Raw genomic sequence first — 16,752 nt, forward strand, 5'->3', positions numbered from 1 at the left:
GAAAATATATATATCCCAAAATGTTTAGCTAGGATGATGAGACTCAGGATATATTCTATCCTTGGAATCGCTATGCATTTCCAAGAAGACTGGAAATATTTGGAAGTGATGTTTCAGCTGCGGTAACCTCAGGTAGCATATTCAGACAGTACCTCAGTAAGTTCTCTGGTGGCAAACTCGCTACCAATGTCTGCCATGCAATGGACCCGCAAGGAGTTAGGAGTATCTTTAAGACAAGGCTTTAACAACCAAGTGAGTTTGTTATCTAACCTTCTGTTACAATGCATACATTTAAATTTCAAATCAAATATGTCAGCAAAGATCCCTTGATACTTTGGTGATTATGAAACAAAGCAATCTGCAGTGCCTTTGCAGAGTTGCTGTCACTTTAAGGTTATTTCTGCCTTAAAGAGGCAGGAGTTTCTAAACTTATCAAAGCCTTGCCTGATGTCTTCTCTCCCAACGTCCATCAAAAAGCCCACATAAATTCAGAAATATGAATATGAAATCTAAATTTTAAAAGGACAGTTGATCAAATCGAAGGGACCTTTTCCTCTGTGCCATGATGAATATAAACTGAGAAATGCCTTCTTGTGCTATAAACGGTGAGTTTACCCTCTGAAACTCAATATTAATGTGAAGCATTTTATATACTCATTCAATCCTCATAGCAACCCTATGAGGACTTTAATATTAATATGCACATTTGTAGAGTAATAAAACATGTTAGGTGGGTTGATTTGTTTGAGGATACACATCCCATAATTTTGAGTGGGGGAGCCAATATTCAGGCCTCTTTAGCTGCCTCTATTCCCTGCTATGAAATACTGCAACCCTTTTCAAAAGAAAAGATTAAAACATGTTTATCTGCTTTACTGTGTATATCTGGGAATGCACTGACCCAGGTCAACTAATTTTGGAATTACAGCTAGACATTTTCTGTGCTGCTTTCAGCACTTCCTCACCCGTAAATACCTTTTCAAAGCTCAGCATCTTGGGGCATTGCAAATTGAAGTGAGTATATTAAAATTGAGGTTTAAGGGAGAGAAAATATTAGGAAGATTAGATGCTAGCATGTATGGTTTCTCTTGTACTGTGTGATCAATGAATTATAAATGAAATATTAGTTTCTATTAAAGTTACAAAGCTCATTATTGTGGCATTGGTTAGAGGACAGTGAATACTTGTAAAGCAAACTGCACCTGAGCATCACGTATGGAGCCAGAAGATAAACACAAAGCTTTCCCTTCATATTTGGATCTGTGGGGGAAATGCTGCAAGCCTGTTAAATGCTGGCATTGACAGACTTCTGCCCATATAAAGATCACTAAAGAGATGATAAAATGAAAAGTCAGGAATCATGGGGCCCAGGAAAAGACAAAGCATAAGGCTAGAGATCTTTTTACAAATACAGACCTCTGAAAATGATATTTTACAAGAACTAGAAGATGTTTTCACAAGATTGTAAGCATCATGTGGACAGAAACACTGTTTATTTCCTAAGGAATTCCTAGCAAGAAGAATGATATTTGACAAATAGCAGCATTCAAAAAAGGTTTGTTAAGTATCTTTTGAATGAAAAGTGGAGAAAAAAGGCAAAGGAATATAATTAATGAATTCCTCAAACCATCAATTCAAAGACAATTTCATGACATAATAGCTCAAATTATATGACATTGTTGTATTATTACTTGGAAAGCTGTTTGGAGATGTATGTGTAAATCTAAGGTAATTAATGCTAATTGCTTCAACAGACAACCTTTAAATCTTAGTGACTTAACAGAGTAGGTCCAGTTCACTGGATTCTCCATTCCGGCTCACTACACGTACATAGTTCTTGCGATGGGTGGAAGGATCAATCTGTTCCCCATACTCCTTTATCCGGTCACATATCTTCTCCAGCAGCTCTGTGAGGTGGGCCTCTGAGCGGGCATAAGGCACCTCCACCACTGACTGGCTGCCATCTGCCTATTTATCACATGTTATAGTTTGATGTGGGCAGCTGTCTCCCATGAGGCAAATCAAGGATCCAGGCTCCTTTCATCTCAGAGTATCATACTTCACTTACAATTGCATTGGTAAGAGAGACAAAATGTATACAAGATCACATGGGTAAGAGCAGGCCAATCTTGGGAATGGCATTCATCACTTCCCTCCACATGCCATTAGGCAGAAGCCAGAAATATGGCTTCAACTTAACTAGAAGAAGGGTCAGAAATGTTCTCTTCCTATTTGTCCAGTAAGAGGAACCAAAACTTGTAAACATTTAGATACTCTCTACTCCATTCCATCTTTTTGAGCATCAAATTTATATTATACTCTTTCTCTCACACCATGAACACATTCACCATGTCTATAAGGTAATAACCCAATGTTCTATGTAGTCACTTATTGCCCTCCACCCATCCCAAATTTTGGAATCTCCACTGATGACAGTTTCCTCTCTGAGTCCTTGTTGTGGTTCCTTCTAGCTATCTGTCCAATACAGCTATTTACAATAGTGGAACATGCCCAGAATAACTGGAATAGACAATCTCATTTCAAACAAGTTATAGAAGTCACTGGTTCATAGCAAAAGTGAAACCCCACTAAGCACATGCTTGGGAAGACCCTGGTATTAGTCTGTTCTCATGCTGCCAGTAAAGACATACCTGAGACAGGGTAATTTATAAAGGAAAGAGGCTTAATTGAATCACAGTTCAACATGTCTGGAGAGGCCTCACAATTATGGCAGAAGGCAAAGGAGAAGCAAAGGCGTATCTTACATGGTGGCAAGAGAGCATGTGCTGGGGAACTCTCCTTTACAAAACCAGCAAAAATCATGAAAATGGTATGGGTGAAACCACCCCTCATGATTCAATTATCTCCACCTGGCCCTGCCCTTGACATGTGGGGATTACTATACTTCAAGATGAGATTTGGGCAGGAACAGAGCCAAATCATATCAACACCCTATCTTATGTGTAGGGGAAGGTCCTTGCTTAAGCCTTGGCTATACTTTCTGACAGAGGCTGTTTTGCTCCTTTGACCACTATTCTCTATGTCCCTACTGAAAAAGAAGTTTCTCTTCATGCATTTTTCTCCTTGACCATTCTAAAGTGAGTGTAGGAATGATACTCTCCTTGAAGACTATAGAAACTTCAAAAACAACTTTCTATTTGTGGAAAGTGGAAACCTAAAGGGTAATTTCAAAGCTTAAAAAATGTTTTGTGTGTGGGGCTATACATGGGGGAAGTAAAAGAGTTTCTGTGGCAATACAATTACCTCAAAAAATTAGTGATTCTGATAATATTAGTTTCCAAATTATTCCATTTTCTTTTAAGCATAAAGTTCTATTATCTAGTTCTAAAATCTGCTTTATTATTTTGTTTTCTTGCTACCCCCACCATGACTCTCTCTTAATATAAGTGGAGTCAACTTTAGGCAGGGCATGAATGGATCTCTCCCTTGAGACAGTTTATTCAATTGAGACATTTTTTACAGAATATTTTTCATTCAAAGCCTTAAAAATCATTTTGGAAAATTTCCAACATATAAAAAGGTAGAGTGCATAATGAACCACCCTAATCCCGTCATCTAGTTTCAACAATTTTCAATGCATGAAGTTAAATAAGTTTAAATAAAGTTTAACAAATGGAATTTGACAAATCTGTGTGACTATATAGTCTTTACACTACTGTAGACTTAGGAGAAATGGATTATGCATGGGGTTGTAAAACCGAAGCAAACACTATTCAGAGACACTCAGTGACTTGCTGAAGATTACAAAATTAGTGGGAAACCTGGGACTAGAAATGAAGTATCTTGATTCTTAATCTAATTCTTCTTCCATGTTGCTCTTTTGTCTTGCCCAGATTAATTAAAGTCTTTCACAGTAATTTAAGCAGCCACTGTGCTTATCACTTTTTAGGAAAAAAAAGTGCTACCTTTCATGAGGAGCTTAGTGATACTCCTTAAGCAATAAAATTTACAAAACAGAAATAATTAGCAAGTAGAAAACTAGAGCATTGTTAAGATAGTATTTGTATTAGTTCATTCTCTCATTGCTATAAAGAAATACCCAGGACCAGGTAATTAATAAAGAAAAGAGGTTTAATTGACTCACAGTTCTACATGGGTGAGGAGGTCTCAGAAAATGTACAATCATGGTGGAAGGTGAAGCAGGCATGTTTTACTTGGTGCCAGGCAAGAGAGAAGAGTGTGTGTGAAGGAGGAACTGTCAAATACTTACAAAAACCATTGGATCTTGGTGAGAACTCACTATCATGAGAACAGAATGGAGAAAGCCATCCCCATGATCCAATCCCTTCCCACTAGGTCCCTCCCTTAACACATGGGGATTATGGGGATTACAATTTGAGATGAGATTTGGGTGGGGACACAGAGCCTAACCATATCAGTATTTAACCTCCAAATCTATTTCTTCAAATATTCTTACTTTTGTTTTTGCCTTTATTAAATTGTTCTTCACTTCTCTACTATAGTTAGTGAGGAAAAATGATGATATATGTATCTGCAAATTCCAAGCAAGTTGCAATTTGAAATTTTATCAAACAGCAAAATTGAATACAGCATTAAAAAGAACCAAAAACCCTATTTCAGGGTGGACTGAATCAAGTCTTCTTGCACTCACTAAAGAAAAGATGTGCAGCCATATGAAGACAATAAAACGTGAGCCTGACCATTTTCTTGTAGTGACACCTCTGCATATTGACAGATGGGCTCCCAGGGGAGTGGATCGGCAGGGCTTGCCAGCATACTGTGAGGATCATGGGGAGAAATCAGGCCTCACACCTGTGCTGAACTGAGTTCCAGGCACTTCTCTAGCGCCTATGGGGAAAAAATGTTATTTTAATTTCTGTTCCTATAAGCAATAAAGGTAATTTTAAAAAACCATTTCCTTCCATTGCCTCATTTTTTTCTAAATTGCTCTATTATAATATATCAGCAGTATCAGATGTCTATTTTTGAGGCAAACACATATTGCAATTTGATTCTTAAATGATCATTGAACAAAGTGACATCTTCATTTATGTTACATACACAATCTAATGCCTCTAGACATCTGGGATGTCTTTTCCAAACTTGTTTGATAAAAATTCTCATTTTGCTCAGCACTGAAACTCATGACTAATTTGTTATTTTCTCTTTACTTCTGAGGCTTCTGCCAATGGCTTGCACTTGGGTCTTTTGCAGCATCTGTGACTGCTCACCGTTTGTGATCCCCTGGAACACTGTTGGAACTGGACAGAAATGATGCCCATCCTGGCCTTTCCTATTCACAGCTGTATAATCCAAAGCAGAATATGTTATTTCTCTCAGCCTCAATTTCCTCACTGGCAAAATCAGTAAGAGTCTGTCAATATTACATGATAATTGTTATATCTGTGATGATTACTAGTCACATTATCATCATATGATTGTAGGGTGCTGATAATGTTTGTCATATTAGTAAATGGACAGCAGTTCATTAATAATTTCCTGACCTAAAAAATACATTATTGACCTTTCAGGTAATCTAGACATCTTTTCTCTGATTCCAAAGTCTTTTTATTAAACTCCTTAAAGATAGAATGTTTCATATGCATTTGCATCCCCACAGTTCCTAACTTATCACCTTACATAATTTGACACTTTTGTAATTTTTCAGAAAAGATAGCCTAGGTAACCTGATAGATGGTTTTTCTTAGCCTAGCATTAGTCAGTAGTTTTTAATGGAAAGATGTCTGGAGAAAATTTTGGCTGTTACAACTGGGGGTGGTGCTACTGGCAGCTAGTTGGTATAAGTCAAGGATGCTGCTAAATATTCTCAAATATATAGGGTATATAAACAACAAAAAATTATCTGGCCCCAAACGTGCCAAGATGGAGAAACCCTACTATAGTGGAAAATACGGCTTTGGAGTCAGACCTAGGTTCCAGTCCCGACCCAGCTGTCCACTTGCTTTATGATCTTGGGCAAGTTGCTTGGCTTCTTTACATCATGGTTTTTAACCTCTATATAGTCAGTATATTATATTTTAATATAAAATAAAGCTATCATTTTCTTTTACTTTGGGAATTGAAAAATAATAATTGTATTCAGTGCTTAATACATAGAAGTTATGCAAACATATATACATTTTCCTTGCACTCCTTAAAAAAATCTGTCTGGCATAAAATGTTACAAGAATCTAGACACAGAGAGGTACATAGATGCAAGCAGGAATTCTTGTCTTAATAAGACCCAGAGATCTCAGGATTTTAATAAGGAATTTGAATAAGATGTAGGCTGTTCTCTGGAGACACAAAGAGGGGCAGTTCTGATGAAAAACGTGCTTACAGAAAGAGAATGCAAATGTATCTCATGTGTCTTGTTGGTGGCCAGGCCACTCTGGGTTACTCTTGTCTTTATTTCCCAAACACAGATCACTTTAAGAGGAGCTGAACATGCCAAGGCCCTAATAGAGATATGAATTCCACTTGCTTCCTGAGCTCAGTCAGCTTTCATAAAATTGAATGTTTGCTTAATTGATTTCATAGAATCGCAAAGACTTACTTTTATCAGGATGGTTATGGGGAGTCTAGAGCCTCCAAAAGAGACTGTGTGCATCCAGAGAATTGGGCACCAGCACAGCAGGCAGGAAAATGCATCTGCACCTGCTGCAACCAGCTGGCCTTCCTCCAGGCCTGGGCCCAAGGCTGACAGTGAGCCATGCCAAAACTGTAGAATGCTCCAATGTTCACCATCTTTGTGTTGAAGCACTAGTAGATAGGTGTCAGGGAGCTCCAGGAGAGCCTGCCCTGATGCTATGCAAGCAGGTATGTCATCCTGTTTAGTGTAACAGACTCAGGACCAAACACGTGCCTAGAATGCAGATGTTTAATAATGATTATTGAATAGTCTCACAGAAACACTGAAACAGTAACATTTGACTCTGAAACCTGAGGGAAACACTCTGGGCAGAAGCCAAAGTGGCCTGCGTGGAGGTCTTTGAGGTGGGCAATTCACAATCATTTAGAAGCATTTCTGAAGAATAATACCTCCTCTAAGAAGAGAAGCATAAAACCTTACATAAAAGGCATCACTGCAGAATCAAGTGGAGCCCATCCCTCACATTAGCAAGAGGTATTGAAATATAACCCTATATATTATAAGTCAGAGGGAAGTATAATAAAATTCAGTTGAAAGAAATAACTACTTAGGAGAGTTAATGAGTTTGCCATTCAAAACATGTGTTAATAATTAGCATTTTATTAAATGCTTGCCACTTCCCATCCATTGAACTAAGCACTTTTCACACATATCCTTATTTTATGGGCACATCAACTTATGACATAAATTCTGTTGTTATCCACATTCTACAGACAAGAACATTGAGGCTTTGAGAGGTTAAGTTATTTTCCCAAAGTCACAGAATAGTAGTTAAGGTCAGTATAAGTCCAGAGCCTGAGTTCTTAAACATTAAGCAATATGCTTAGAGAATCCTTGGAGCATTCTTACAATGGAAAAAAATCACTTGGAAAATCTCTGCCTGAGCCAGAGGTACTGACCTGCAGTGTCAGGTCCTATACAGCGGCAGATGAGTGGCCACTTATATTCGGCAGCCAAAACAAAGAAGGCAATGTGAATATTTAATGATTTGATGTGCAAAAGAGAAAGACAAACCAGACTATTAGAGAAGCACAATTATCTCTGCTGTTAAAACCAGAGAATCATTTCTCTGGGGCCCAACAGAGGATATAACAATGCCTAAAAGAATCTTTACTATAAATATGACGCACAAAAAAAGGCTAGAACCATGAAATTACTGAAATTATTTGAATAGCTTGAAATTATTTTAATACCTCTTGCTATCGTGAGGGTTGGGATCCGCTTGATTCTGCAGTTATCCCTTTTATGTAACGTGTTAAGCCTCACTTCTTGGAGAAGGTAGCATTCTTCAGGAATGTTTCTAAATAGTCATGAATTATGCAGATCAAAAACTTCCACACAGGCCACATGTTTTTTGTAGGAGGAAACTACCACCAAGCTCTACTCTTCAGGGAATAGATTCTTAAAGTCACAGATGATCCCTCTATACATGTTGCACTGGCTCTGAGAAAACAATGTTACGGAAGACTGTCTGAAGATGATGCCATTAATTTGTTCCTCTATGCAGAGCTTACAGCTTGCAGTGAACACCAAGAATGAAATACTCAGACAGTTTCAGCTGAGCGAGCCTGGGGGTAGCTCTTCCAAGAGAGTCTGCCCCAGCATCCATCCACCAAATATTTATTAAATCGGCTTGTCTAACTACAAACATCCACTAGATGGTCATTTGAAGTGGGTACCTTGTACACACTCAAACTGCATTCTCAGGAAGTTATTTTTCCTGCTTAATGGTAGGAAAAGAGTAACAGGGTTGTATCTTAATAATTGGAGGCAACATCAGTGCCCCTTTATGAGAAGAGAAGGTATTAAATCTGTGGTCTTTTGTATGTGTTTAGAGGGATTATGAGACAGGTAAATAGCACATAAATACAGAACTGGCAAAAAGCAAACCCTACCTGCTAAACTAAGCTATGCAAGGGATGGATATCTAAGTTATATTTACCATATTTTGGCCCTTGAAAGTGATTAGAATGTGACTGCAAGTCACCAGGATAATAAACCTGCATTGAGTTAGCTTAAGTGTGTTAAAAAAAAAAAAAAAAAAAAAAAAACTCAAAAAACTTTTTAAAATGTCTTTAGGTGCTGGCCATTTCCCTGCATTAGCCTTTAGCTGGAATGCTCTGGAAGTGAGCTTGGAAAAGTAAGGCTGTGGTTGGTTTCTTTTCACCTGCTCCGGGCTCCTTAGAGGGCCTCTCTTTTTAACAGCCTGCCACCTGTTCCTCCCCTTACCCTGAGAGGAAGGAAGGAAGACTACACCTGGCAGCAAGAGGCCAGGGAACGACCAGGCGGTAAAGCGCCTGCGTAAGTGCGGAGGCAGGAGGCAAGAGGGTAACAGGCTGGGAGAAGACCGCTCCCCTCATCCTCCAGATCACCTTCGCTTGGAGCCAACGCTGTTGGGTAAGGTACTGAAAGCGTACCGGGCTTTTTATTATTTTTACTGCCCCCAAGCAGAGAGGCTCAGGGGAGGAGCAGACGTGCAGCACAGGGTCTGCTTTGAAATTTCCTAGCCACAGTGTTTTTAAACATTTTATAAAAAAGCGAAAAAAACATTCCTTACTGCTGTGTCTATCTTTTAAAGATGACAGCAGCTGTTAGCATTTAACTTGGCGACAGGAGAGCACCCCTTACCAGCTGGCTTCTCCCCCAGAACTCTGTACTCCAGGATGCTCCACACCCCTCTGCCCACCTTAGTCTAATAAGGTTGGGGTGCACAAGGACTGTTTCTTAGCCCTTTCCGTAGAAAACCAGGAAAGACAAGGAATTGCTTGTTAGCTGAGACATGCAAGGGGTGGCAGGAAAGGGCAGAATTAGGAAAAGCAGCAGCACAGTAGGCAGCAGGCCACCTTCTGGGCACAGTTACTAAGGCCCGTGACCATGGCGAGGAGGATTCTCAGGACCCGGCTGGTGCTGCCTGCAGCCACCCGGGACTCGGTTTGTGTCTCTTGGCCTCCCCTCCATCACCACAAACCTAGACAGGGGCAACTTGCCTCGGCTGCCAGAGACCAAATGGGCACTCCATGGCATCCTAGCAACTCTCTTGCCCCAGGCCTCGGTGGACAGCAAGAAAGCCAGAGCTTTCTTGGATAAAACCCAGGAGGCAGCATGCAACTTTCCATTATACTCCAGGGAAACAGAAAAAAGTCAAGGCCGGGTAGGCTGATGATGGAAGTAGGAAAGTGAGAAAGTGAGAACTTGCATTTGAGAAAGACAATCATAATCGGCCACTTTCCTTCCCTCCTGGAGGCACCCCTCCAGCAGGGAAGTTTGTCAAGGAGACGCGGCCACCCAATCACATGGATGTTCACGGACCGGGAGTCTTATCCAAGGACCGTCCCTTGGGCGGCCTCCAGTCTCCCCTAGGGGGATGGAAGGTACTGTTGCCTGAATGGGACCAATGAAAGCAGGTCCCTTTAAGGGTGGAAGAAAAGAGGGCAATAGTTTTTCTGTTAGGGGAGGAAAAGTCTCTGGTTCATCCTTATCCTCACTAGAAAAATAATCTCGTCCTTACTCCCTATAGAAGGGAATAAAGTGGGGAGACAAGTCTCTCCCTGTTGTTCTGGTTTCTGCTTTTCCTTCTCCTTTAAATCTCCCGAATTCCCTTCAGGTGGAGAAGATGTGCGGTCTGACGCACCGCAATCTAGCAGATAGAGGAGACGGTGCAGAGCCTACCAGCGCCCAGGTGGTCAAAATAGTAGCATTAGTAAAACGACCTTGTTTATGTCCTCTTTCAGGCAGCGACCTACCTGCTCCCAGAACTCTAAATCTAAGTAAGTTTTTTTGATCAGGAAACCAAGGGCATTCCTGCCGAATTAAGAGCATAAGCTTGTGTAGAGCTCCAGGCTCTGCAGCGCACTGGATAGTCTTAAGTAGCTGTTGCACTGTTTTAAAAAATAATTTCTGCTCTTTGGTCATTTCTTGACCCATGATAATCTAGCCCCTGATGTTTTACACATGCATCCCATCCTCCTGATGGGAGTCAGGACTGTCCTTTATGGGATTCCCTGGAAAATTGATGAGCTTTCCTCCTTCACACATAAATTCAAATCAATCATGTCGGGGGCACCAGCTGCAGAGCTTAGAGCTCTGCAAGAACACCAAGAACGAAGTACTCAGACAGTTCCAGCTGAGCGGGGCTAGGGGATGGCTCTTCCCAAAGAGTCCACCGCAGCAACAGTCTGCCAAGTATTTATTGAAATGGCTTCTATTAACTACAAATATCCACCAGATGGTCATTTGAGGTGGGTTGCTGAGGCACCTGTGACCTTGTACACACTCAAACTGCATTCTGAGGAGGCTGTTTTCAGCGTTCCTTATCACACCACACACATTACTCCCTGCCCTGTTTTCAGAGTAAAGGGGTTTCATTCTCATGTACAAATAACATACACAGTGCCTCAGTATTTTTCCGTGCCTGATCTCAAATGCCATGTACATAAGCTTGAATATGTTGCCAAGCACCCTCTATGCTCTAGGTATAATAAAATCTGTCTCCACATTGTGAATGACCAGCAGGAATATCCCTAGATTTCACGGTTATGGTCTTTTTGTTGTATGTCCTATTTAAAATTGCTCTTGTAGGCATTGTTAATTAAATTAAACAGTGTCCCTGTGTCAGGCCCAGAGAAATGATCCTCTGGTTTTAGTCGCAAAGATAATTGTGCTTCCCTAATGCCTCTGGTTTATCTTTTCTTCTTGCACATCAGACCACGTAAATAGTCACGTTTCCTTCTTTGTTTTGGCTGCAAAAATACATGGCCACTTACCTGCAGATGTATAGGAGCTTGCACTGCAGGTAAGTACCTCTATATGAGGCAGAGATTTTCCAAGCTTATTTTTTTTTTTTTCCGTTTGTGAGGATGCTACAAGTGATTCCCTGACACCCTGTTAAATTTAACTCCCATTAATGGGGAAAGTCAGGGTGATTTTGCAGTGGGTAGAGGTGAATAACAGCTAAAAGATTCTAAGCAATGAACTAGGGTTGGGGCTACACAGGTACAGATGATTAATTCCCCACTCTCAAAGAGTTTCTGGCTTAATGGAGGAAATGCACAAGTTAAAAAATTTTGTAACACACAGTTTTTAAAAAAATTGCATTCATGTGAGGATGAGAACACTAGATGAAACCTTAGAGCTCCCAACTTTGCCAAGGGAAATTAAGAAAGTTTTAATGCAGGAGTTGACAGTTGGACAGGACCTTGCGGAATAAAGAAACAACATCTATTGAACACTGTATGCTATGTGCTGCTTTATTTAGATCAGCTGGCTGAATCACGGTAACTGCACAAGATAGCTGCATTTTCTCTCTCTCTCTCTCTCTCTCTCTCTCTCTCTTTCTCTCTCTTTTTTTTTTTTTTTTTTTTTTTGATAGACAATGAAAGGCCCAGGAAAATCAAGCATTTCCTCAGGGTGGCACGCTTCGAGGCTGGGATTTCAACCTAGACCTGTTTGTCTTCGACCCTGCTTGTTCCTTCATGCATTAGGACTATTCAGATCTAATGAGGTCTTCAAATGAGGATGCATGGTTCTGGGAATTGGGAAGGCAAATTCCATCCAGGACTATCTGGTTGAATGTTTGTGTCCTTTGTGCAAGCAGAGGAAAGGGCAAAATGATATTTCAGGATGTTTCTAGCTTATTTTCTGTGCATGCTTGCCTCAGGGAAGAAAACATCTCCACTTCTAACTTTTGATCAGTGTTCTTTTTAGTGTACGTGTCTCTCCGGCGGTACAGTGAAGTTTTTAAATGAGTTACATTTAAACTGGATGAAGAAAGGGATCAGGTCAGTCTTACTCAGGACTCATACCTAGTACCTGGCCATAGAAGCCATTGATACTCATTATATATTGACTCAGTGCACACAGCTATCCAGGAATCACTAAAGGAACCTGAAGATAAGTGTTAATATATTAGGTTTGGTGATTTGGTAGTTTCTGTAACCCCTAACACCTCATGACAATTTTAGGTGCTCAACAAATGTTTTGAATTGAAAAATGCCCCACCATGTAGAACTGCATTTAGTCTGGGAACACTTCCCTGACAATCCTCAATGTGGCTTACTCCTATGCCAAACCACACAAGAAATTCTGCCACATGACTTCTATAGCACTCTACATCTCCTGTCAGAGCACCTATTAACATTTTTAGCATTGTCTTCTCAGTTAGACATCTTTCATTCCCATGTAAGCATCCTGAAGACAGTGTGGCTCCCTTAATCACCTTTGTATCTGTAATATCCAGCCTGGCATAAAGTAGGCTTGATTGGTTAATAGAATGAAAGAACTAATCAATGAGTACAATATTTAGTTATTCTTGATTACCATGCTAAACACATGATGAATATGCTTTGGCAGGGGAGTCATAATCCAGAGAAGAGCTAAAAATAATTACACAAAAGCAAATTATTATATATAAACAACTGTGCCTCCTCCCAACACACAAAAGAAAAATACATGCATTATAAAATGGCACCTAAGTAGCAGTATGAGGGCCCTATAAAAGCAAAGCAAAACCAAACAAAAAACAAAATGAAACTACACGAGTTGTATTCATCATTAGATCACCAGGGCCTCCTTCGAATTGTCTTACTGCAGTAGTTGGTTCTTTTAAAATTTCTGGTGCCTCCTACTCTGAGTTGCTGCAGTTTAAGTATTAAATTCCTCATGCTGAAGATTTTCTACCTTGTTCACTTTTCGTCGTCTTTCATTCTTCCCGGGAAGCTGCGTGGTTTTTACTTCTTATTCCACACAATCCTTTGGCCAAGTTTCTCAGCTTGAAAACTGCTTTATATTTTTATGTTTTTAAAGTAGACCACGTATTCAAGCACAGTATTCTGTTGACTTGTTTTAGTTTTTCTATCACAGTACCTCTTTCTTGATTAAGCTTTTCCTCTACACTTTGCAGATAGAAAGTAATAATGTAAGTGATTGATTTTCTCTTCCTAGTCACTAAACATTTTGAAAGTGATTCAAAAGTCTCCAGGTCTTTTCATACCTATATCAACTCCAAGAACATTTTAGTGGCAGCCATGCATTACATACTAATATGATTCCTGGCACTGTGTATCTGTTGCTTTATGAATATTGCTACTTAAGATTAATCTAATGTTGATTTATAAATTATATCAAAGGAAATAACCTTAATAACATCTATATTGATTTACAGTTTAAATACTGTTTATTTAATTACCTTGTTAGAGAGATGGGCATCTCACTATATTGCCTGTGTTGGAGTACAGTGGCTCTTCACAGGCATGATGATAGTGCACTAGAACCTTGAACTCCTGGGTTCAAGCCAGCCTCTTACTTCAGCTGAGTAGCAGTACTGCAGGCACATGCCATCATATCATGCTAAAGGGTAACTTAATATCAGTAAATTCTCAACAGCCAGTGTAGGTAACTTACAGATGGGGAAACCAATGTCCTGGTTGGTTTGCCTGAGATCAAATAGTCTACATAGATTTTTTTTGTCTACATATGATTCCCTCCGTTATATCCACTGGTGTGAAATTTAGAACCATACAACTCTTGACTCTACAAAAATGGATTCTCATTCTCAAGGCTTTGTCTTAGGACCATGCTAGACTTAAGGAGATCTCCTGATAACGCTGTGCGATTACTGGGTTCTGTAACTTTGTACAAGCTGTTCTTTCTTGGGAAATCTGTTCCCACCTCAAATGTGAAAACTCTTTATATCTTTGTGCTCAGATGTCACTTTCCCTGAGAAGCACATCTGTCACCCTGAACAAAGTTAGTGGCCTCCCTTGTGTTCCTTTTGTTCCTTGCATCTTTCCATTACTGGATTTATTACACTGGAATACAGTGGGATTTCTGTCTCCCGGACTTGCTTTAGGCAGTTGGAAGACAGAGATTATGTCACATCCAGTAGATGCTTAGTAAATCCTAGTTGAGCTGAATTAGCTATACAATTTAAAGTGTTAAAACTATATTGGGCACATTACCTGAGAATATTTGCTGCTTTGGGGATTTTTTGCTAAAATTCATACTAATACCAAGTTAATCACTTCACTGAGGTGTCTCAAACTTGATTAAAGTATTACATGTTCTATTTTTCCATCTTGCACATAAAAGTTGATGCTGTTAGAATACAAAAAACTACCCAGAAATGTGGTCAACTGAGGGAAACCATCCTAATCTGGTTTTTTAAGCTTCAAAAAACAAGATGAAGATAGAAGGCCAATTAGAGGGACTGTTGTTACTCTACATGCAAGAAAAATGTTATCTGTCATCCAGACTAAAGTTTCTACCTCTCATTCTTCACAATATCTAAGTTTTTAGAGATGTGGCTGGGTGTGTGCTCTATATGCATTAGTCCTTACAATAGTCATGTGATGCAGGAATAACATTCTTCACTGTTCATGCACATGAGATCAAGGCAGGTTTAATGACTTGCCAAGTTCACATACAAGTTAAAGGGAAAATACGAGATGTGCAAAAAATTCTATCTGGTTTCAAAAGTGTACTCTCTTCATGCTGCACGACATTTTCTTGCTGTATGAGCAGCCATGACATAAAGAAGAATGCCTTCTTCATCTTATTCATTCAAACATTTTCTTTTCCAGCTGGCCAGTGACTTTGCTATGAGGAAAAAGAAAAAAAATAAGCTTAAATCCTTTCATGTAACAGTGCCCCTGGTTGAGAACTAAAGTAGCTATTTGTCCTTGGCAAATCACTGTGTAGTTAAGACTTTTGATAAAATTCATTTATATTTTCTGCTTTGGTCTCATGGCCCCAACCTCTTGAATATTATTTAGTTTTAACTATTCTTTTCCAGTATGAGTGAAGCTCCTGTTGGTTTTTATAAATGCACCTTTTTCACCAGACACACAGCTTTCTAATGACTTTCATGTTTATTTGATAATTTTCTGGAACATGAACAGAAGGCATATATAATATATAAATGTGATTATATACATTATATATTAATTATATATATTTATATATAATTTATATATAATTATATAAACATGTAATTATATATAATTATATAAGTATATATAATTATATACATATATATGATTTTTTTTCTGTCCTGAGAGGCAGTAATGAAGTATAAAAGTTTATATTAACCTCCACCCCACTATTTATTTTTGGTCAGCCAAATGGTTAGCAAGAAAAGAGACTTCACAAACTGAAAGATTCCACGCTGACTTTCAAAGGTGGCCCCAGTTTCTTCTAGGTCACTGAAGATTTTCATCTATTAGAAAACACCCTTGAGGGAAACTACCAGGAGCATAATCATTAATACAGCATTCATAGTTCAGTGTCAGGAACTTTTGAGAATGGGGGAAATTATGAGATACTTTTTTCTTCACATTTTAAAAAATAGAGTATCTATTTGGTAAAATTCAAATGCAGACCTAAGGAACATATGAACAGGACCTAAGTAAGCTTTTGAGTAAAAAAGACCTAGGATTGAAATCCAGTTCTATTGTTATCTTTTTGTATTGGTGGTTGTATGATTTAATACATACATTAAATTTCATAAACCCTTATAACAAAAAATTTGGGAGGTTTTTAGGCATTATTTATCCAACTATATTTTCAGCACCAAACTCTTTCTCTTCACTTTTTGTGACTGACAGGAAAAATATTAGACATCTTGTTTTTCTCCTGTAGATCTCTGAGACTATTAAATTTTTTAACGTCTTTTTCTTTTCTTTTTTTTTTTTTTCTGTCATTCAGGCTGGAGAAGTTCTACTGATCTATCTACAAGTTTTTTGACTCTTCTCTATTCATCTCCATTTCACTGTCAGTCCCAACAGGTAAGTTATTTATTTATTTATATATTTAGAGATGAAGTTTTGCTCTTGCCCAGGCTGGAGTGCAACGGTACAATCTCAGCTCATTGCAAAGTCTACCTCTCTGGTTCAAGCGATTCTCCTGCCTCAGCTTCCCAAGTAGCTGGGTTTAAAGGCATGGGCCACCATGCCCAACTAATTGTTTGTATTTAGTAGAGATGGGGTTTCACCACATTGGTCTCAAACACCTGATCTCAAGTGATCTACCCTCCTCAGGCTTCCCAAAGTGCTGAGATTACAGGAAGGAGCCACAACGACCAGCCCTTTATTTAGTTATTATATTTTTTAGATCTCAACTGTCAT

General features: G+C 39.1%; 1 protein-coding gene across 1 annotated transcript in view; it reads left to right on the forward strand.

The window, feature by feature from the left end:
* RAB38 (RAB38, member RAS oncogene family) overlaps window positions 1–16,440 on the forward strand; it is a 129,839-nt gene extending 113,399 nt beyond the window's left edge. Inside the window, exon 3 of the mRNA XM_074400362.1 lies at window positions 16,334–16,440. Coding sequence (XP_074256463.1) covers window positions 16,334–16,372 — 39 coding nt within the window. The 3' untranslated portion in view covers window positions 16,373–16,440. The remainder of the gene's footprint in view (window positions 1–16,333) is intronic.
* Window positions 16,441–16,752: the final 312 nt, after the last annotated feature.

The sequence above is a fragment of the Saimiri boliviensis genome, chromosome 6 (assembly GCF_048565385.1).
Source record: "Saimiri boliviensis isolate mSaiBol1 chromosome 6, mSaiBol1.pri, whole genome shotgun sequence".
NCBI classification, from domain to species: Eukaryota; Metazoa; Chordata; class Mammalia; order Primates; family Cebidae; genus Saimiri; species Saimiri boliviensis.